This window comes from Arvicanthis niloticus, chromosome 1 (assembly GCF_011762505.2).
Source record: "Arvicanthis niloticus isolate mArvNil1 chromosome 1, mArvNil1.pat.X, whole genome shotgun sequence".
Taxonomy (NCBI): Eukaryota; Metazoa; Chordata; class Mammalia; order Rodentia; family Muridae; genus Arvicanthis; species Arvicanthis niloticus.
The window spans coordinates 66,375,811-66,399,532 of NC_047658.1; the positions used below are offsets into that span (position 1 = coordinate 66,375,811).

The 23,722-nt window shown below is 45.8% G+C and overlaps 1 protein-coding gene across 17 annotated transcripts in view; it reads left to right on the forward strand.

The window, feature by feature from the left end:
- Tenm4 (teneurin transmembrane protein 4) overlaps positions 1–23,722 on the forward strand; it is a 1,520,543-nt gene that overhangs the window by 1,472,755 nt on the left and 24,066 nt on the right. For all 17 annotated transcript variants that reach the window (XM_076938042.1, XM_076938101.1, XM_076938085.1 and 14 more), the window contains 4 exons: positions 213–445; positions 4,648–4,802; positions 10,688–11,565; positions 22,332–22,504. In XM_076938042.1, the coding sequence (XP_076794157.1) occupies positions 213–445; positions 4,648–4,802; positions 10,688–11,565; positions 22,332–22,504 (1,439 nt within the window). The remainder of the gene's footprint in view (positions 1–212; positions 446–4,647; positions 4,803–10,687; positions 11,566–22,331; positions 22,505–23,722) is intronic.

Below are 23,722 nucleotides of genomic sequence, written 5' to 3' on the forward strand. Positions count from 1 at the left end.
GCATCCTCATTAGAGCATTTTGCTTAGATGCCAGTGGGTTGGGGAATCATGTTGTACACCCCATCTAAGTATTAGGCAGGCCCAGCTCTTCTTAGTTCTGAGATTAAATGAGACCTGGCATGTTCAGGATGGTATGGCCGTAGTCATGTGTGCATCTCTAGTTATGTCATGGAGAGAACCAAGTGCTCACCCTGGCCCTGACTCTCTTGCAGTCACAGCCCAGCACACAAATACTACCTGGCTACAGACCCCATGAGCGGGGCCGTGTTCCTGTCTGACACCAACAGCCGGCGGGTCTTCAAGGTCAAGTCCACCACAGTGGTGAAGGACCTGGTCAAGAACTCCGAGGTGGTAGCAGGGACTGGTGACCAGTGCCTCCCCTTTGATGACACTCGCTGTGGAGATGGTGGAAAAGCCACAGAAGCCACGCTCACTAATCCCAGGGGTAAGGCTTTGCTTTTAAAACAATAGCATTTGTTTGTCATTCAAAATGTATCTGTCTGTCTGTCTGTCTGCCTGCCTGTCTATGTGTTGGTGTGTCTATGTTTGATATAAGCAATTATCAGCAAGAGGTGTGTGTGTGTGTGTGTGTGTGTGTGTGTGTGTGTGTGTGTACACAGAGGAACTGTGATAATTCTACCTACTGGAAACAAGCCCAGTTAACAATACCTGTCTTTCCTCCTGTCTCTTTTTCTGAGTGTTTGTGCACATTAGTCAGTGCAGTCAAACAAGATGAGACTCCAAGCACACTCTGTTAGCAAGCTGCTTTTATCTAAACAATGCCAAATGACTTCTCCATGACAGTAAATAGTCTCCTAGCTACTCATTTTTAACAGCTGTGTAGGATTCTAACAAACCAACGCTCCATCCCTTGAGCAACTCCCTCCCATAGGTTATTGCTACACAGAGACATTGTCCTGTGTCTTCCTTGCATATAAGGTAGACTCAAAGAGATGAGTCTCTAATTTTTCATTCATCAAGTGTATACCAAGTGCACAGAGCTTCAGAATGCATAGCAAAGCTGACTGTAGCAGAATCAATGACACTTGGATGGTAAGCACTCTGATAGGAGAGAGGAGACACGCACCCTGGGATGCAAGAAGGATGAGCTGTCCGGGGGCAGGGCAGGGGGCGGGGCAAGGGCGGGGGCGGGGCGGGCGGGGGCAGGGCTCTGAGCCAAGAGAAACGTGAATGCCTGGGGGCTGAGGAAACTTGACACAAGAGAAGCCATGATTACCAAGAGGCATCCTTCAGTAAGGCATTTACTATGCAGCAAGCCCTACAGCCAGGGATGTCTAGCCTCTAAGCCTCAGGGACTTACTCAATAAAATCAGGTAATAATACCATCTACCTCTACCTCCTAAGATTGTTCTGGGGGTCAAAGTTGATTCATTTCACATGGTGTCCTGTAAAACTGTTAGAAATAATTATATTGTTAAAGAGGACCAGATTTCAAGGTCTGGTTTCAAATCACAGCAGTAGACTCTTGAGAGATCGTGTGTTCAAATACAGGCATTGTTACCTAGTAACTATGTGATGTTGGTTGCCTAACCTCTCTGAACCTCATTTCCCTCCTCTGTGATACAGAGTTGTTCTGCACAGTCATAATCCAATTCAAATGTCAGGAATATAAATGTCTAGTACAGACAACTAGGTACATAGTAAACATAGCATCACAGGAAATTCCCTATTAGTATCACTACCATGTAGTATGTAATCATGTAGCATCATATAACATCACGACAGACGGTCTACCTAACTAATGGAATGGTCAGGTGACAACTCTGCAGGTAAGCATTGTGTCATCAGTGGCTCAACTTCCTGCTAGCTGTGACTCCTTAGTGCTGACTGAGCAGTGGAGAGCAAGCACAGCCTTGCACTGCAGTCTGTCTCTGCCTCTAGTCTGCCCTCAGACCTCCCCTGTCAAACCTCAGTTTCCCAGTTTGTGAGTAAGCAGGCTAAGCTGAGTGATCCTGAGGCCCCTGTTGGCTGTACCACCCTACTCTCTTCAAATTCAAACCATTTCTTGCTGAGAGATTTTTCTTCTCTCCTGGCATCTCTCCGTTGTTCTGCATGCCTGTGGTCCCTCACCCACACAGATGGAGTGGCAGTACCATTGCCCAAAAGCCTGTAATTAACCCAGACTGAAATGACAAGGGTGCTGCAGTTTGCAGTCACTTTGCAGGAGGGAGGAGAAAAGATGTCCATCTATTTAGCACAACAAAAGGAGAAAAAATGAAGTAATTAATCAGGGGACAGATCACTTCTATTAGCCTGCGCAGCCAACTTTGTAAACAAGAAACCCAATTGTTCATGAAGCTCTCATCAGTCCTGGCAGATGGAGGAGAGAGACAGGGCATAGCCAGGCAGACAAGCGGCAGGACTGACTCATGTCCTGCTGCTTAAGGAAGAAAATTAATTGATTTTCTAGGCAAGACCACAGCAGAGACTCCCAGCCCTGAGGCTGCCTGTGCATTGGTCAAAGTCCTTTTCTAGCTTCCTGGTCCTTTAAAGAGGGATGGAATGAGTGTTCTAATGTGGCCATCACTCAGAGGACCTTGGAGGCCTGGAAGAAACACAAGGACCAGAGGACCCATCCAGGTCTTAGAAGCCACAGAGCATTGTCTGCAGTTACACAGTCAGGATGGTCATTAATGAGTATTGAGAGCTAAGAAGTCAAAGTCAGCTGTTTTTCCCTACTCTGCGTCTCTCTCTCTCTCTCTCTCTCTCTCTCTCTCTCTCTCTCTCTCTCTCTCTCTCTCTCTCTGTGTGTGTGTGTGTGTTTTGTGGAGGTGCGCAGGCACATGTCAAGAGTACACAATCATTCATAGTTTATGTAGGAGGCCATGTATAGGAGACCAGAGATGTCATTCCACTCTTTTTATTTTTTTTTTTTTTTCTGAGACAGGGCCTCTCATTGACCCAGAATTCAGTGAGTCCCAGATCCACTTGTCTCCACCTCCCCAGTGCCAGGATTGTAAGAACACTCCCATATTTAACTTCTGTGTGGGTTCTAGGACTGAATCTCAGTTCCCCCACGTTACCAACTGAGCTCTCCCCCTGGCTGCCCCAGGAGCTGTCATTCCACACAGCAATGAGGAGACCAAGAGTCAGGGGAGAAGTAACTCAGCCAGAAGGCTCCTAACTCAGAGTGCCTCCTCCCCATGCCTCATCTAACCTTTCCTCCCATTGCCTGGCCAGAAGACAAGAGAGTGTATCAAGATCACCCTTATGTCACCACCTCCCTCCTGAGCCTGTCATTTCCCATGGTACTCCATATGGTTCTGACTCAGTCCTGTGCCTCTGTTTCAAAACTTGCTACCCTTCATGGGTGCCAGGCACCACCCAGAAATTCTGAAAACATTTATCAGTCCTGCCATCTCCTTGGTGGCATCACCAGAACTGAAGCCAAGCAAAAGCTCCCTAGGTGGTTCTGAAATGAGCCCCTGGCCAGGAGGAATGACCCGCTGAGTCTGTACCACCATCCCCCAAGCTGCCCTTCAGAAACACAATCTTTGCATGAAGTTTTCTCAGACATCCACCTGGGGTTGCCATGGGATCCTCATAAGTCCTCAGGCCAAAGGCAGAAATGCAGGCTCTAAGCAGTGCCTTGATCTAATGAGTAACGAAAGAGATGCCAAGGGGTTCAGTGACCGGGCCCCACACCACGGTGGAGAAAGTTGTCAGGGTGAAACGACTCAGCAAGTGAAAGGGGAGATGCTGAATGACAGCCAGGACCCCCATCTTCAGGGTGCCCTCCGCAGACACAAAAGTCAACAAACCCAAAGGATGCTTTTCAATCTGTGCTCTTATAATGACCAATGAAACTGAAATAACAAGGGTTGATAAACTCAGAGTATGATTGTCTTGGAAGAAAAGAGAAATTGTTACTATAAAGGAGATCCATTATTGTTGTGTTTGCAGGACTTCAGAAATAGGTTGATTTAAATAATAATTCACAGTGACACTGGAAAATGTCTTTCCAACCTCTACTTCGAGTCCTTTACAAACCCAGTTTCTGTTGATACCCAAGTGAAAGATGAATCTTTTATAGCAGCAGAGTGGGAAGACAGAGCCTGAGGTCCAGGCCACTGGATTTTTACTCCTGGCTCACAGGACGCTCAAAGCCTTAGCACCTTCCTTGTTCCCTGTTCATCTGTAAGAGAGGACTGGAGTCGCTGGGGATGTAGCTCCCTTGGTACAGTGCTTGCCTGACATGCACAGAGTCCTTGGCTCAATCCTCAACACTTCATAAGACTGGGCATAGCAGTGCACACATACAATAATCTCAGCACTGGGAAGGTAGGGGTAGGAGTTCAAAAGTTCAAAAGTTCAAGGTCATCTTCCCTGTATCTGAAACTTGAGGCCAGCTTGGGCTATATGAAAGCCTGTCTCAACTAAATAATAATTTCAGGGTTTTTTTTTTTTTTAATTTAAAGGTAAACAAAAGTAAATAACTGTTCAATAACCAAGAGGGAGCTAGAGCCACTTGGGATCGCTCAATGCTATAGCACTTATTCCAAGTACAAGATCCCAGCAGAGGGGCAGAGAGCTGGATGGGGGTAGCTGTTAAATCCTGAAGCTGTCTACTGTCCGGCCCCCTCTCCGATCCAATGCTGAATTCCTGTTTTGCCTTCTCCACCCCAGGAATTACAGTGGACAAGTTTGGACTCATTTACTTCGTGGATGGCACCATGATCAGACGTGTTGATCAAAATGGTATCATCTCCACTTTGCTGGGCTCCAATGACCTCACCTCGGCCAGGCCCCTCAGCTGTGATTCTGTCATGGATATTTCTCAGGTGAGAAGACATTGTCTCCCAGAACCCTGTGTGCATGTGTGTTCCTCTTGTCACCCAGCCTGATGACTACTCTTGGCATTGTTCAAGCCCTATTCAATTGAATATTCAATATTCCTATTGAATAGGGCCTGCACTGAGTACCCAGAAGAAGAAACTGCCACAACCCAAATGCCCTGAGAGTCACCATTAGCTATAACAAATGTGTGGCTGGAGTGGAGAAGGGTTATCAAGGGATAGTGGAGAAAACCTTTCTATGGCCAACAGACCATTGTAAATTTAAATTCATATCTCTGAACTTCCTCTTTGACAATACATGCAGGCACGTGTATACTTTCTAGAACATATGCTGCACAAGACAGGGATTCTGCCTGCCTGTCACCTCTTCTACTTTAACCAAAGTGCCTGGTACACAGTCAGAGCAAAGCCAATATTTGTTGGATAGTTGTTTGGACCCTAGCTGTACCACTCAGTAGATCCTTAGCTATCCAAAGCTTTGAGGCTTGGATGGGCTTGTGAAATCTTTTGAACTTCTTGTCTCCTAACCATACAATAAAGTGATTGGCAGGCATCAGTATGGCGAGATTGCCTTGAAAACACATGCACCATCACATGGGATCAACGTTGCTCATCCCTTCAGAGGTGGTGAATAAAAAGCATCCACTTTCAGTAAGGAGGAGATGTGGGTACCAGGTTTGGACTCTGAGTTTGCTGGATGGCATAAAAGAACAGAAGAGTGCTAGTATGTGCAAGGAAAGATGTTACTAAGCCTAGTGTGAGCCTAGGGTTGCAGCTCAGTTGAAAGATTGCTTAGCATTCATAGGGCTCCGAGTTCAATCCCTAGTTCCGTATAAACTGGATATGGTGGCATGCTCTGTAATTAGGCATCCTACTGTGTTAGTCAGGGTTTCTATTCCTGCACAAAACATCGTGACCAAGAAGCAAGTTGAGGAGGAAAGGGTATTCAGCTTACAGTTCCACACTGCTGTTCATCACCAAAGGAAGCCAGGGCAGGAACTCACACAGGGCAGTAAACCTGGAGGCAGGAGCTGATACAGATGCCATGGAGGGGTGCTGCTTACTGGCTTGCTTCACATGACCTGCTCAGCCTGCTTTCTTATAGAACCCAAGACCACCAGCCCAGGGATGGTACCACACACAATGAGCTGGTTCCTCCCCCTTGATCACTAATTGAGAAAATGCCTTACAGTTGGATCTCATAGAGGCATTTCCTCAAGGGAGGCTTCTTTCTCTGTGATAACTCCAGCTTGTGTCAAGTTGACACACAAAACTAGCCAATATGACCACATCTGAAATGTTCTCAAAAAACATTGGAAAGTTGAATCCAAAGCAGAGGGCACTTTGAAGGGAGTTGAGATAGGAAGTGTGGTCTACAGCCAGTTAGAGAAGGTCCTCTTACTATGCCAAAGAATTTGGGCTTTAGCAGGTAGACAGCAGGAATGAGACCAGTGACTGGCTATCCAGGGTTTCCTGCATATATCCTATGATGACTTGGCAAGCACCAAGTCCTTAACTGCCAGGATCTGGATCAGGGTTTGGCCTGAGTCTGATTGGTGAGCATCCATCCTGCTAACATTATCAGAGCCTAGGGTACATAAAGAGGCCGACAGGAGCCCTCTCCCCCAGCCTCACTCACTGAGCCTTTCTCGGTTACTAACACATATCTCTGAACTCCTTCCTCCAAGCCCCATGACCACACTGCTGGCATTCCTAGCACCCACACCCCATCCCAGCCCGATGCTGGCATGGTATCCCCCTGTGCCAGCTTCTGTGAATCTGTTCTCTGCAGCTTGACTTTGCAATTTGGCAGGCTTCGCCTTGCTGGCTTGAGAGTTCCCCTTTCCAGTCTGTGAGCAAGCTAGAATTACCCAGGAGGAAGCCGCCAAAACCTAAGGATGTGCAGACAAGTATTTTTTTGCTTCTCTAAATGGGCCTTCAACCAGCCAGCACAGGGCGCCGAGCACTTTCAATCCACACATTGGAAAGTTGTTTAGGTTTAGAGAGAGGCACTGCCAAGCACTCACACCAAAGACTTGGAAGGCAGCTAGCATGTTGAAGGAGAGAAAAACACAAAAGCCACATACTGAGAAACCATGGGGTAAAATCTCTACTTCTGATCCTTGCTTCCTTTGTCTGAATGTAAAAATTGGATTTTTCCCCCACTGAACTCTTACACAGGCATGTATTTTTCCATACACATATGGAAGGTGGCATCTGTGTTCAGAGCTTCCTCTACTAAAAACACCCAGGTTTTCCTGTGAAGATTGGGAAGGAAAGTCACAGAGAGCATGGCTAAAGCCTGCAAAGGGGATAAGGAGAGAGTTTAGGAGGAGACAAAAAAACCAAATCCCCGAAGACACTGCGAGAGGCATGCAGTGGACACGCAGAAGTCAGGGCCCGGGCGGTTGGTTTTCAGCTTGGCAGATAGGGCCTCCACCCTGTACTTTGAAGCCCAGATGAAAACTTGCTGTGTGCCTGGTGCTGACTAGAAATGAGATCAGAGCTGAATACAACTTCTCCTTTCTTACTTAGTCGCTACCATAGTCCCGGGGGTAGAATGTAGGAAACTGAGGCTGGGTGAAAGGAAATGCCTTTACAAACAGCCCTGCACTGGGTTTCATCAAGGATGAGGAAATGAATCTCTCTAATGAGATCAAGAACGTAATTGCCTAGCGCAGAGCCGCCAGCTGGTAATGGGATGTAAATATTAGTTCCCTGAGAATCTACAAAGAATTTCCTTGTATATTGTCTCATTTGCTACAACTCCTCTGGATAATGTTGATTACTCTGATTTACATACGGGGAAGGAAGCTCAGTGCCTAAGAAACCTGAGTAAGGTGACCCGTTAGTGACTGTGGAAGCAAACAGGAAATGTACCATGCCCCCCCCCCCCCCCTGTCAGTGCTGACACTCATTCATTCATCCTGTGACAATGCGTTTGTGCACCACTCTGTGGCAAAGCAGTCGGCTCAGAACACCTTAATGGAGATCTAGAATGTTCAGGACAACTAGGCAAGGGACCCCCCTCCACAAGTCCCCTAAGCTCAGGAGCTCGAGAACCACAGAAGTTCTAACGTCCAGTCCCTAATGTTCTGATGTTGGAAATTGAAGCTCTGGCAGGAACATCGCTAACAGGAGGGAAAAGTGTCCACATGGGGTCTGGGGCAGGGATCTGACATGTCAGAGCCTGGAGCCGCTGAGAGCCGTGGCCTTCTTTCCCAGACACACAGTAACACAAAGCAACATGGAAAAAAATGCTAAAATGCTCTCCTGTTCTTCTCCTCTCTCTCTCTCCCCACCGGACTCCCTCTCTGCTCCTTCCCACCCATCCACTCATCAGGACGCCATCTTTTCATCATAATGACAAGCAGAAAGGTCTCTGCGAGTAAGTCCCCAAGGTACCACAGGACCAGAGGGCATAAAATATTTAGCAGCCAGTGTTGACAAGAAATGGGTTTTAGAAAATTGAAAATTCTCCTGTCACTTTAGAGCAAACTGTGTTCTTGATGTAGCCGAAAGCTGGCAGGTCCATACTCCAGAGAGCTCCTGGGAGTATATGCAGCAGCCAACTGTAGCTCTACAGAGTCTGAAGCGCCCCTGCCCTGCAGATAGACAGGGGCTGGGGCTGGGTGAGGGACAGAAGGCTTAGGACACAGGAGCTGAACACTGACTGTTTTGGCCCAGCTTAGGAATGGCTCTTAAGCTAAGAGAACAACCTCATTGTTGGTATCTGTTGTTGTTGTTTGGTTGAGTTGTTTTGGTTTGGTTTTGGAAATAGGTTTTCTCTGTGTAGCCCTGGCTATCCTGGAACTTGGTCTGTAGGCCAAACTGCCCTCAAACTCAGAGATCTGCCGACCTCTGGCTCCCAAGTGCTGGGATTAAAAGTGTGTGCCACCACCACCCAGCTTTTTTTTTTTTTTTTTTTACGTTTACCAACAACCACATGTACATTGCAACAACTTAAAAAAAAATAAAGTAAAAAGGAATATTAACATCATCCTTGATCCCAAAACTGGCTAACATTTTAGTATGTTTCCTTCTAGCTTTAAATCTCCTCTTTGTCTACAAACTAACTGATACATTTCCCCTAGCTGATATTATTCTTCTCCTGCAGCTCTGTAGTCTGTTCTTTCTATCTAGCATGTAGCAAACACTTCCCCCCACGTCATTCCATATCTACCTAGAACAGTGGTTCTCAACATGTGGGTCTCAGTCCTTGTGGGGGTGGCACGTCAGATATCCTGCATATCAGATATCTGCATTACAACTCATAACAGAAGCAAAATTATAGTTATGAAGTAGCAACAGAGTAGGACTATGGTTGGGGATCACCACAACATAAGGAGCTGTATTAAAGGTCACATTAGGAAGGTTGGAACCACCCACCTAGAGGATCGTGTTAAATGAATATGCACGGTGTTCTAATTTGCAAGTAAAGTAATGTGCTACGATTATTTAGCCAGGTCTCAGTTGTTGGCCGTCTGAGTCAGTTCTGTTTGGTTCAGGGGTTTTGTTCTTTTGGTTTTTTCCATTACTAAGATGGCTGTGATAGATACACTCATAATAGTATCGTGCTAGAGCAAATTCCTAGAAGAGAAACTTTCCGACTGCGTTATTCATATTGTTTGAGGAAGCCCCAGATTGGACCAAATGTCGGGTGTTTGTAGGAAGCCCGTGGATGTCAGGGTGGTGGGTCCTCAGGTAGAGCTGGAAAGTCTGCCGCAAGAAGCACTGCTCAGGGTTTCCAGACGCTGTGTGGTGTAGCTGTGTCTCTTGGGGACATAGGCAAGGGCTTCCCTTAGTGCCGGTCCTTTCCAGTCAGATACATCCAACAATTCTTTGGTAAAACATTGGTCACCCAGACCCTGATGGCTACCCACTTGAAGACTCACCATTACTCCAGCCACTTTCCCAGCCTGGCTTAAGAGGGGCTCAGTGTGAGGCTCTGGGCTCTGAGCCTATGTCCCACTGCAGGTTTCATTACTCCCTTCTAGGAGAACCCACTCTGTGAAGCCCTAGAGATCCCCACATCAATCAGGCTTCCAGAGCTCCAGTGTGCACTCAGTCACCTGACTGCAGGCAGATACATATTTAGTAGGTTTGGGGCAAGCTTACCATTCTGCATCCCTGACCAGCTCCAGGGAGCTGCTCGTACTGCTGATCTGATAAGTCCCCTTTAAAAGAAGAACCCAGGTGTGATTCCCAACCCTAGAAACAATCATCCAGGAAGTTATTTTTAAATAGGCCCAATGTGTGGACCAACCACACTAGAGATCTGGCTTATCTGACTACTCAGAGTGGCATTTGGCCATCAGTGTTTTCTAAAGTCTCCATCTAGTGTGAATATGGGACCAAAATGGAGAGTCACTAGCCTAGAGCCACATGTTAGACAGAGGCCTGGGGTTTTTGCCTTCATACTCCAAGCCTAACTTCCTGTTAAGTCACCTTCATGCACAGGTCATGTCAGCATTTCAAGATCTTTTTAAATCCTCTGAACAACTGCTATGTCAGCTTCCAGACTCCATCCTCCTCTCCCTCTCACTTCTGTATCCATTGTCTGAGTTTGAGCACTGAACTATGTGCCAGGATGTACAACTGTCACCCCTATTTTTCCAATATGAATATTGAAGCTCAGAAAAGCAAAGTAACTTGCCCAATGTTGTGAGTGGGTCTAAGTTAGAAACAGAAGCCTGTCTCCATCTCACTGACTGCTTTTCAAGGCTGTGAGCCCCTTCTTCAGTTTCTGTAAGGCTGGGTCAGACTGTATATAAAGGCCCTTTGGACACAATAGTGGGTTATCGGGAGTTTGGGGGTGACTAATGATGGGCATCTTGGCATCATTTGAGTGTCTGTGTCTCTATTGTCAGGTTCGCCTGGAGTGGCCCACAGACTTAGCCATCAACCCAATGGATAATTCTCTCTATGTCCTCGACAACAACGTGGTCCTGCAAATCTCGGAAAACCACCAGGTACGCATTGTCGCCGGGAGGCCCATGCACTGCCAAGTTCCTGGCATCGACCACTTCCTGCTGAGCAAGGTAGCCATCCACGCAACCCTGGAGTCAGCCACTGCTTTGGCCGTTTCACACAATGGAGTCTTGTACATCGCTGAGACCGACGAGAAAAAGATCAACCGCATCAGGCAGGTCACTACAAGTGGTGAGATCTCACTGGTTGCTGGTGCCCCCAGTGGCTGTGACTGTAAAAATGATGCCAACTGTGACTGCTTCTCTGGAGATGATGGTTATGCCAAGGATGCAAAGCTGAATACCCCATCTTCCTTGGCTGTGTGTGCTGATGGGGAGCTCTACGTGGCCGACCTCGGAAACATCCGAATTCGATTTATCCGGAAGAACAAGCCTTTCCTGAACACCCAGAACATGTATGAGCTGTCCTCCCCCATCGACCAGGAGCTGTACCTCTTTGATACCAGTGGCAAGCATCTGTACACTCAGAGCCTGCCCACAGGAGACTACCTGTACAACTTCACCTACACGGGGGACGGGGACATCACACACATCACGGACAACAACGGCAACATGGTAAATGTCCGCCGAGACTCTACTGGGATGCCTCTCTGGCTGGTCGTCCCAGATGGCCAGGTGTACTGGGTAACCATGGGCACCAACAGTGCACTCCGAAGTGTGACCACACAAGGACACGAGCTGGCCATGATGACGTACCATGGCAACTCTGGCCTCTTGGCGACCAAAAGCAATGAAAACGGGTGGACAACGTTTTATGAGTGAGTATCAAGATGTGTTCTATGGGATGTACCGTATGATTGAAAATGAGTGAACTGATGGCATGTGATTTTTATTGATTTCATGTTAATTCAGAAGTGTGGGGTGGGGGTGGGGGGTAAAAAGCATTATCAGTGACAGGTTCTGCATGTTCATATTCTGAATGATTTCTCCCAAGAGGGAAATGGGATGGTGAGAAAGGCGTGAGCTTTACACTCATGTGGGGCTTCCATCCCAGCTCTGTCTACCATGTTAATCTCTCTAGGTCTCAGTTTCCATACCTGTAAAATAGATACAGTAGACACCCACTCAGATTACCACAAGGACATGATGTCAACCAGAAGTACTGAAAGTGTTAGTATCTTCATATAAACATCAAGATGACAATTGAAGGATCCGCTCCATGTGGTTGGATTCCCCACATAACTGTCATTCCATTTTATTTTCTTTTTTTAAATTTTGGATGAACTTCTGACATTCATTGCATGTCTCCTTTTTCAAACACATGATATAAACATCACCTGGTCTTTCTTTCAATATGTCAAGTTTGTTAAGGAACGGTAACACTTACATATCATGCTGTGCTACAGAAATCACTTCCAGAAGTGGGCACACAGAACCCTTCACCCATGAATGAACAAAATGACTTTGATCTAGTTGTTCATTGGCTTCTGTGGCTAATGGGTGGTGGTCTGACCTCATCCTCGCCAGTGTTGCAGCTCTCTGTTCTCAGGTGTAATACTCACTTCAAGCAACTGTCTCCTACTCCTCATGCATGGGATGCATCTCAGAGCAGGGTGGCCAGAGAGACAGAGTTCAGCTCATTATAGTCCTAGGCAGATAACTCATCTCACCATCTCACGTATGGATAGAAGACAGAGGTGCTATTTTAATGAATGGGCCCTGTAACATCTCTTTTCGACTTAGACTTTTTTTTCCTTAGCTTCTCTTTTTTGTCATGTTCCAGACAACTGAGCCTGCTGAATATGTCAGCATTAGACAGGCTGCAGGAGCCAGTGAAGAACTGAGTCTTGTTGAACATCAGCTATGTGCTAGAAACAGAGTCATTGAGCTAATCTTCACAGCAGTGGGGGTGATGGGTAATACTTCCTCTTTTACAGAAACAGAAACTGAAGCCCAGGGAAGCTCATTTGCAGGATAGAAAATAGTGAGAACCCTGCAGGGAAACAGAAGTTCTAAACACAAGTTCTAGCTTGTCTGGGGCTAGAGTTTTAGCTCTGAGTTGGGCTCCAGGGCCCTCCCAAACCTCCCCCTGAATTTGCAAATCCCAAATGAGTTTAAGTCCTTAGACCATGAGTTTTTTTTTCAAATTAAATGAACATCAGTTCTTACAGCTGTAGAACCCAGTGATGGGGGGAAGGGTTATAATTGATTTTTAAATATAATTTACACTAAAAAAATGTCACATCCCTCTGTGCAAAGTTCACTAGTTAAATTTCTTTCTCCAAACAGGGGCCTTGTTAATTGCAAAAAAAAAAAAAAAAAAGACAAAGATCCAGGAAAATAGCAATTATCTTGATTAACTCGTTGAAATGGAAATACACTAAATAATTCAATTTTCCCCATTGCCTGGTGGAAACTTCTTATACATTATTTAGCCAATACAGGGGTTTCTTTGTCAGAGCAAATCTGTTCACGCAATTAGTTCCCAAGGTCACTCCCCCCAAATCCCAAACGGAATGCTAACATAACACACCACCGCCACTGTCACTCTCCCCATCCCTGAAAACTAAAATCCCTTTCTACATGAACACTGAAGAAGGAGCCCTCCCTCTCTGCCCTCCATGTAAACCACAGGCACAGCTAATGATGGTTTAACTGTGATGCAGGTATGTGAATTTGTGTGTTTGCTTGGGTGCATTTGTATGTGCAGGTACATGTACATATGTGTGTGAAGGCCAGAGAACAACCTCAGGCATCCTCAGGAATGCTACCCACCTTCTTTAAGGTCTCTCATTGGTCTGGTGCTCAGAGACTAAGCCAGCCTGGCTGACCAGCAGCAGCCTACAGGAGCTGATTGTCTCCAGCTCCCAGTGCTGGGCTTACAGGCACTCACCACCAGGCCCAGGATTTTTATGGATTCTGAGGACCAAACTTAGGTACTCGTATTTGGTAAGCATTTGACCAGTTTGGCTATCCCCTCAGCACCCTCATTTGATATTTCAAGAATAAGAAACTGTTACAATTATATTTTTCAAATAGCATTTAAAAAATTTTTAAATCCACTTTATATTAAAGCCCTGGAGGAATGCTGGTGCTTGGCATAAACCAAAAGTGGATGGTGCCATGCCTAACATTAAAGGGAAGCTCACTTTTTTTTTTTTTTTTTTTTTTTTTTTTTTTGAGATCCTACTGTGTGCCAGACTCTTCCCCAATGTATAACAGCTCCTAGGGCTTGCAAGCCCCTGGGTCTGGCACAAAAATAAATTGACAAGGGTTGCCCCAGTCAGTAAGAATTATCATCTGTATATTCTTTCTACCTATAGCTCAAAGAAAATACACAATAAGCTTCAAGTTGTACTTAGTAGGTATAGAGTGAAATCCCGTGTACCTGCTGTTCCTGCTACACTGGCCCAGTGTTCTGTGTTTCCTGGTTTATCTGTATGGCAGGGATTAAGTCAGTGGTGAGTTTCTAGTCTAAAAGGAAATCTGCATGAGATAAAATATGGCAGGTTCAGTGATTGCTGCTGCTGCTGCTGCTGCTGCTGCTGCTGCTGCTGCTGCTGCTGCTGCTGCAGTTTCCAACATAACTGTGTCACTAACAGTAATTAGAAGATCAGCATGCAAGGGAAGCAATGAAAGCATCAGAAAAAATATCAGGTAGAAATTAGAAGTCAGGCAAGGAGTGTAGAATCAAATGTCAAGTCTGAGAGGTCAGGGTAAGAACCAGGAAAGTAGTCGGGTCCTAGGACTATCTAAGATGGGCTAAGAAATGGGGTACACTGTGCCCCCAAGCAAAGTGCTCCAGCTCAGACTGGAAACAAATGAGAGTGTAAGACACCATCACTCACTGGAGTATAGCTATAGAGCTGAGAGGAGACTGCAGAGCTTCCAACTAGTCTGCACCACACAGAACTGTCACTCTCTTTGGGGCCATTCTGAGCATCAAAGGACTTGATAACCCTCTTCTCCCCATCTCTGTCCTGCCATCTCTCTGGCTGTCCATTTCCTTTCTCTCTGAATCTCAGCTCCATCTTTCTAGGTCTCTGTCACCTCTCTCTGGATCTCTGACCTGCTGTCTCTCTGGATCTCTGTCCCTGCTGTCTCTCTGGGACTCTATACTGTTCTCTGAGAGTCTGCTTTCTCATTTTTTAGCTTTCTGTCCCCCTCTCTTGTACCTGATCCCTTCTGTCCTTCTCTCTGAGTATCTGGCTCTGTTTCTCTCTGTCTCTACCTCTCTTTCTGTCTCTCCCTCTTGGTCTCTGCCCCCTTATGCCCCTTCCCTCTATATGTGTGTCTGTCTGTCTGTCTGTCTGTCTGTCTTCTGTCTTCTGTCTTTGTACACCTCTTTCTGAGACTCTAAAACTACATACACACACAAACATGCATACATATATACATACATACGTACATGCATACATACTTTCTGAAAGTGAAATGACTTCATAAATGATAAAAACCAGCTAGAAATCATTACAGCATTTTTAATTAAGAAAACCCCACATACAGAGTTTTGCCAACGAACCGTTTGTTGAGTGCCTCCCTTTTAGCATCATGAGGCAGCTTCGTGGAGTCAAACTCAGTGTTTATACTATAGAAGCACAGGAATGCATGCGGTGTGGGCTGTTACTGAAACAAGTTTTAAGTTGGTTTTATCAGTCTTCACAGCACACCAAATAAAACATCTAGTATAAACAGCATATACTTAGAGAAAGTTGTCTCAGAGAGTCTGCAGTTATAGAGAGGCAAGGTTACTCAGCCCGTGTCTATTGGGAACCCCCTTCTAGAGACTACAGTGCAGTCCTTGGTTCTGTGGAGCAGGCACTATTGCTTTCAGACTCAACTCTAGGTCACACAAAACTTGATGACAAGAAAAAAAAAAGTCTTGATAAAGCCAGATGTGGTCGTGTATATTTATAATCTTCCCATTACTCTTGTAGCTCAGGCAGTCTGGGCTGCCCACAAAGTGAGTTCCAGGCCAGCCTGTGCTACACAGTGAGATCCTGTCTCAAAGACAAAAGCAAAGAGGGAAGCTGACAAAATGGGGCTAGTTCCACAGGGGACTTTCTGGGTGGAAGTGAGCAACAGGCTCACTGTGTTACGTAAAGGGGAGTGGCTCTAGCCTCCCACCGTGTCCTGGGACAGCCCCCTGCTATAATTATGTTCACATTCAATATGTGAGTCCCTTGCTAATTCTTTACATTTACTTCTGCTTTAAGCTTAGGGCTTGCCACCTCAGTAAATATTTTATGAATGAAACGTAGATCCTGGAGAGAAGGGAGACAAAGAAGGAATGCATGCCGCATGCCTCAGTGAGGACACTAGACTTAGACCCTGGTTCCAGCATCATCAATGCACCTGGCAGGACAGAGAATTCAATTCACACAGTTGAAATGGAATATGTGGCTCTCAGTCTGTGCTGGACAGATAGGAGAGCTACAAAGAGCACCCTTCCCAACTTTACAATGAAAATAAGCCTGACTAGAGACAAATCCATGAGTTTTCCTTGAATTCCTTCTCTAAGGTCACAGGACAAGCAACAGGCCCAAATGCAAGATGTAAACTCCATCTACAGAAAAGAATCACATTTCAGCTTCCAGTTCACCTGGGTAGACACAGCCCGACACTAAAAGTAGTAGTTGAGCTAGAGCTACAGAAATTAGGGACAGTGGGGAAGAGTTCATGTTCTCTTCCTGATCTACCTCACCCCCTACAAACCACAGCAGAGTTTTACACACACACCTACACACACGCACACACACGCACACACACGCGCGTGCACACATACACACACACACACACACACACACACACGTACATGAATAGAGAAAAATTAAGGAAGTGGCCCTCACAATTGGCATGGTAAAGGGCCACAGCAGATGCTACTGGGGAACGTAGTACCCACTGGCTCCACCCACTCCTGTCACCCCGTCTCCCCTAAGGAGCAAAGGAAGATGGCAGCTGTGCATCCTCCTTAGACACTGTGTGAACATCCACACAGCTCATGAGAGACAGAAATGAGGGGGACGTAATAACTGCAGCTGAGAGAGAAGAGAGATTGCTCTTCAGCCCGGAGCTGCTGCCTACAAAGGACCAGGAGCACAGAACAGACCACAGTCCTGAAGCTCAGGGACCCTCAGGCACCTCCCCAAAGCCCTGTCAGAATGATAGCGAATACTCCCCCATCAGCCACAACTGCCTAAAATCCTGAAGCAAAACAAAGGGCAGGATACAGTAGAAAAGGGGATGCAGAGTCAGCCAGCACATGCAAGGAGCCATCCCTCTAAGACACTACAGAGGCCGAACCTAAAGCTGGAACAGAGTGACTTGGAGGCAGAAGAAAATAAATAAATAAATAAATAAATAAATAAATAAATAAAAGCACTGGCAGCGCAGTTTTTCAATCAAATTATTGCTAGAAGAGTTTAATACCTGCAAGACACCAAGGTTAACCATAGAAACAGTGAGCCTCAAAGCCAGCTCGACTCCTAAGGCAATTACCTCACACACCCTCATTAAAGACCTCACAGGAGGAAACTCACGTCACCTCAGACTCCGCTGTGCTGCACAAGATGTCACATTTTTCCAACTGACCATGTAAAGGAGCAAGAAAAAGCAAGAAATGTAGTCGTCAGACTCATATTCAGATATGACTCAGATGTTGAAAACATCTTTCAGGAAATTTAGAATAACTATAATTATATTAACAGCTCTAATGGAAGAGGTGAACCGTGGGCAGCTCAGATGGGTGTTTCAGCAGAGATGGGGAAGAAAAAGAATCAAATGGAAATGCTAGAAATGAGAAGCCCAGCTACAGAGATGAAGAATGCCTTTGAAGGGCCCGCAGCTCTTGATGACAGCATGGCACAGCTAGGGAAAGAAGCTAGGTCAATAGAAATTACCCAAACCAACACACAAAGGAGAAGAGATAAACCCATAGAGCAGGGCATTTGCGAGCTATGGGAGAGTATCAAATGGTCAAATGCACATGTAATAAAATTCTCAAAAAGAGAAAAGAGGCAGAAGAAATACCCAAGCAAATAGTGACCATGTAGTATTCACAATTAATAGCAGGACACAGTTTTTAAAAGGCTCAGAAAGTATGAGACAAAATATGTACATACATACATATATACATACATACACATACATGTAGAAACTTCTAAGTGTGTAATATTCTAACTATTGAGTTGTTTGTAAAAGGGAATTTTCTGAAACTGGCCTAAAGGTGGGCATGTTTTATACGAGAAAAGGGGAATAAGAATCACAGCAAATTCTCACCAGAAACTATGCAGATTAAAAACCAGATGTGCAAAAAAGAAAGCAAAAACAAATATCTGTCCACATGAGACATGATTCCAAAAATAGCGCTTTGATGAAGATACCTACAGGGACAGGTAAAGATAAGGGATCACAGGAAGGTGCTGAGACCCATGGCCACTAAAGGATGAGCAGTCATCACTAGCCTTCAGGCTAAATCAGGTATAAAACAAGTCACTAGGGTGATCACCAAGGGGAAAGAAACCACCCAAAAGGAGATGCGGTTGGTACATCTGTGAAAATGAGGGAATGTGTGCCCCGACTAGTCTCTTTCCAGTGTCTACTCTGACTTGACCCTAGTGAAGCAAACCAGCAGAGGTGGCCAGTGTGCGGACTACAGCTGCTTAGCCTCTCAGGGGACAAAGAATGGGAAAGGATAGCTAGGAAGAAGCAGAACACTCAGAATAGACACTGGCTGGCTCCATGGTATGATCCATGTAAAAGGGAGGACCAGGATTCTACCCAGGCTAGACCTGACTCCTGGACCTGCCACAAGCAGACACCTGGCCTTGGAACAGCATCAGTGAGCTTATGATAAGGTTTGCAGATCTTACAGATCTCAGTAATCCTGAAAGCTAGAATTCATCATTTGGACATAATCTTGGAGTAAATACTTAGTAAGAGTCATGACTGCAAAATTCGGAAGGTATTCCCGCTATGACTAGACTTAGGAGTACCTAGTGATGTAATGACATCCATTAAAGTGACCTGGGCCAAGGGATCTACTATCATAGCCGGCTTTAAACTCTATTTACAAATGACACAGTGACCACGTCCTTTGCTGGTGACACTGGTATTTAGAACAATTACAGATGAAAGTCATAAACATCACATCTTTGTTATCCAACCGAAAAGTCAGGATGAGAGAAAGTTGTGTACCACAGAGGCGGTTTGGCATTTCCTCACATGCTGCACATAGTGCGTGGCTATCGGGGAAGTGTGCGGTGTGAAGAAAGCCTTCCAGCACGTGTAAGATACCCTTTAGCGGTCCTCTTCTGAAAGCCAAGTTCATGGCAGCTCCATGAATCTTTTATGTGTTTTCTTTCACCGTGCTGTAAAGATGCTTCAGAAAACTGGCGTGAAGAAAAGTCAGTGGAAGGAAATCCCGGCAAGCCAATCATCTGGCCATCTTTACCTCCCCCCTCCCAATGGGGACCTGGCTCTGCTGCTAAGTGAGCTGCAACCAGAGCCAAGCAGAACTTGTCTTGAAATCTGTCAGTCTTCTTGAGCCACTCAAGACTTCCAAACAGAAATTTTTCCCCTTTAACACAGAGATGAACACAAAAGGTTTTATTGTTGTTATTGTTGTTGGTTTGTTTATTTACCCAAAACTGCATCATTTTAATGGAACATTTAATCAAAGAACACAATCTTCATGGTCAGACAGACCTAATTTTGAATCTATATCCTCCTATGAGCTGTGTCTTTAGGCAAGTTCATCATCTTCTCCTGCCTCTATAATTGCCATTTGTAAAATGACAATAGCTGTCCCTTCCCCAAAAGATGCTTATGAACATGATGCATGATCCCCCAAAAGGCTCTGTGATTATTAGTGGGGTCTTCTTTCCCCATATGGAAGGGAACATGAAGTAGAAGGTTGCTCCTAATCAGATCAAAAAATCAACAAAAATAACTACCATCCCCTTATTCAGTCAGTGAACACTGCAGGGTAGTGTCTCCATGCAGTGTCTTCTCTAGGCATTGAGAATATGAGGACAGGCAAAGTCCCTGTCCTCAAGGACCTTACATTCCAGTACAAGAATTTAGGTAAACAAGATAGCAAGTATAATCAAGTGAATACGGTATAGTAACGTGGTAGAGGTGGTAGCAGCATGTCTATTCTTGGAAACAGACAAGGATGACCTCACTGTGAAGTTAGGGCATCTGAACTGAAAGACAGATAATGAGAGGAACTTGCCGTGCCAGTACTTGAAAGAAGAAAGCATTCTCTACAGCACAACTCCTGGGCTTGGCGTGTTTGGGACTCAAGCACAGAAAATTCAAGGAAGTTCAGAAGAGCAATTTCCCCTGCAAAGTCAGAAAGAGAGGTCACACAGCCACCCTTCACTCACATTATTAAGCACTCCAAGTACTTGACATTCAGCAGTGACCAGTGAATCCCGGCTTCTTGGGGCTAACATTCCACTGAGGAGAGACTCCCCGGACACTGAAAACCCTGGTAAGAAGTTCGAATCCACAGGAAATACATGACCTCTTTTGGCCCCCACTTTATCTATGTCATAGGCATTGGTGTTGCCACTCATGGAGAGGGAAGCAAAGCGGCCAAGGTTATACTATGGAGCCTGCCTGCATAACCACTGGCTGTGGTGAGGCTTACATAGGAAGAAACAGGACTGAGATCTGTCCTCCAGGATCACCTCTCAGTCAAGGGTAGAGACAAGATCCCCCCAGCCCAGACTGGGCCATCTCTTCTGGTTTGGGAGAAAACATGACAGTGCTCTAGGAGTTTTTGTAGTGGAAAGCCAGGCAGTTAAGCCAGAGTGGTGACACATATCAGTCATCCCGGCACCTGTGACATAGCCGCAGGAGGACCAGCGGGTCTATGTTGTCCTTAGCTTCACAGCCAGCTCAATGTCAGCAGAGGCTACAGGAGACAATCTCAGGGGAAAAGAAAATCAAACCAAACTAACAAATAAAAAAAGGCATGATAATCAGAATCAAGGCAATGTCCTGACATCACCCAAACAGAACTGGGGCTCAGAGAACTGTCCTTCCCCAATTCCTAAATCCTGCTGCAGTAGCTCTCAGCAGGTCTATGCCATGCAAAAAGGGTTCTGCAGAGGAGGCCCACAGGGCAGAGGTCTCAGGACCCCAAGGAAGGAGGCTTCAGCTCTCTCCCCCACTCACTGAGATGGAGCAGAGCTCTGATGGGACAATCACAGGTATCGATCAGGAGGCTGGGGAATCCATCGGCATTTCTCAAGCTCTGGGAGATACTGAATTAATGAATAGGAGACCAAAATGTATAAATTGGCTGTTGCATCTGATGTTCATTTAATTAAGATGTGCAGTCTTTCTATTGGAATATAAGAGTGGAAATGACTGGGTTTGGGCCGTCACACATAAAATGAAAACCAGATCTTGAAGGCACACGGCCTTTTCATTGTATCTTCCTCTGGCTCGATTTAATTATGCATTACAAGCCACCTTCCATAATAATTACAATTGTCTGCCTTGATACAAAACCTCTTTCTACTTGGAGACTGAAGCTCAGGGGAGATGCCTGGGGAGATTGCTAAAGTATCATTTAGTGAGAGCAGTTGCCTCTAGATTTGTGTTTTCAGCAGATGTTTATAATATACCTACTGTGTGCCAAGGCCCGCCCAGTCCTGCAGGAGGCAGTGAGTGGATTGTGGTCTCTTTCTCCCCATGCTCATTCTGCATCCATTTAATTGTTCAGACATTTTTTTTCCCATTTCCTGGTTGTTTTCTTGATGTCAGTCTTAAATGGTACTTGGGTAGGGATGAACTGGGAGCCAGCACACCTGGGTCATAGTAGTAACAGATGACACAACCTAGGTGGTATGAGTTCAAACTCTCAGCCTAGCAGCCTAACTCCACAGAGCTGTCTTGACCTGGAGCACTCAGTCCCAGGCAAGGGAACCAACTCATATACCAGCCCTCCAAAATAGAAGAAAGCAGGGCACTTCCCCAGGGATCTTCCTGGTCATGCTGGGCTGTAGATGTGGGCAAGAACTAGGAAAGAAAGATTCAGAGAAGTGACTCACAGCCAACCGCAGCTACCTCACACCTCACGGTTCTGTTTTGCTCTTTGTTGCTGTGATCACAGCATCAGTGGTCAAAATAACTTGGAAGAGAAATAGGTTTGATTGGCTTATGTGTCCACATCATGGCCCATCACCGAGGGAAGTCAGAGCAGGAACCTGGAGGTAAGAACTTAAGCCGGACCGGACCTCGGAGGAATGCTTGTACTGGCTGGATCCCTCTGCGTAGCAGCACAGCTAGCTTCCTTACACAGCTCAGGCCCACCTGCCTAGGGATGGCACTGCCCACAGAGGACTGGTCCCTCCTACATCAATTAGAAATTAAAAAAAAAAAAAAAAAAAAAAAAAAATTTCACAGAAGAGGTCACAGGCCTGTCTGATCAAGGCAAGTCTTTAACTGAGGTTTCTTCTTCCCAGGTGACTGTAAGTTTGTATCAGTTTGGTAGCCGAAGCTGACCACGACATGTGCGGTCGTCACTAAAGACTTGTGTCACTAAAGTGCCACCCCCCTTGATTTCTAGGTATGACAGTTTTGGTCGCCTGACAAACGTGACCTTTCCAACTGGCCAGGTGAGCAGTTTCCGAAGTGATACAGACAGCTCAGTGCACGTGCAGGTAGAGACCTCCAGCAAAGATGACGTCACCATAACCACCAACCTGTCTGCCTCGGGTGCCTTCTACACTCTATTACAAGGTAAGTCAGCCAGGGCCTGGGAACTTTGAGGCCCGGAGATGAAGATCACTAGAGGAGGAAGCTACTACAGTAGCTGCCCAAGAAAGCCTCCTGCTTTGGTTTTTTCTCTGTACAGCCACCTCATTTGCAAAACACACCAGGCAGAGGCCTGTAAATTGTCTCCCAGAGGCTTCAGAGTGATTTTTCATTGTTCCACCCTATTATCCTCAGAACAAAGGGGAGAGAATCCATTAGTTGTTAATCCAGGTGACCTCCTACTCTGCTCTTGTAATGGCTCCCAGATTTAAAAAAAAAAAAAAAAAAAAAAAATTGTTAGCTCACACTGGTGCAAGAGAGACAAAGGCCAAGAGTAATTACACCTAACTGTGGCAGGGATTTGGGCATGAAGAAGTCCTCCCAGGAGCCCGGGAGAGGTCTGTGCCTCTGCTAGGACTCTAGGGTTCCCCTTCTGCACATCCAACAAATCACCTCAGATTGGTGTTTCAGCTTCAGGTACCTGAGGGTGGGGGGATCCTGCTGTGAGTCCTCTATTTTGACTGTTCCCATGAGAAGAGGTGACCAGGGCAGCTCCCACGGCTTTGTTGAGTTTAATGCCCTAAAAGGAACACCAATGTCTCTTAGGAAAGCCCTGTCTGACTTTTTCTTCCTCCATCTGATACATTCCCAGACCTCAATGTCTAAAAGGCGCTCTGCTCTGGGTGTCCAAGGTTCAGTTCTAACTCTGTCTCTGCCACCTCATTAGACCACAGCCCTTGCATTTCTTTCTTCAGGGAAAGAAAGCATGCTGAAGGGGTGTTGGGCAGTATGGAACAGTCTCTGGGGGGTGGACCTGAGGCACCTGTACCTGCTGGAGGGGGTCACTCTTATTCTCTGAGCCTTAGTTTCTTGATCTTGAAAATGGGGCTGCATTAGAGGATCTGCCTCACAGAGTTGACTAGACATATCTGGAGACAGCAGATGTGTCTAGTCAAGTGAATGACCAGCATGGGCCAGGCACAGCATACCGCTCAGAAACTATTTGTTGGATTAACTGACTAACTAGTAAGCAGTTGGATTTCCCTCGAGGAGGTAAATGTTTATGTGTTTGCATTATTGCTTTTGTTCCCAAACATAGTTTTTGTCTTTCAAAAATCTGGAAAGAAAATAAAGTTATTAAAGAGAAAGTGACCATGTCCAGGAATTCCTTTCTATAATGAGGAGTTTGGACATACCATTGTA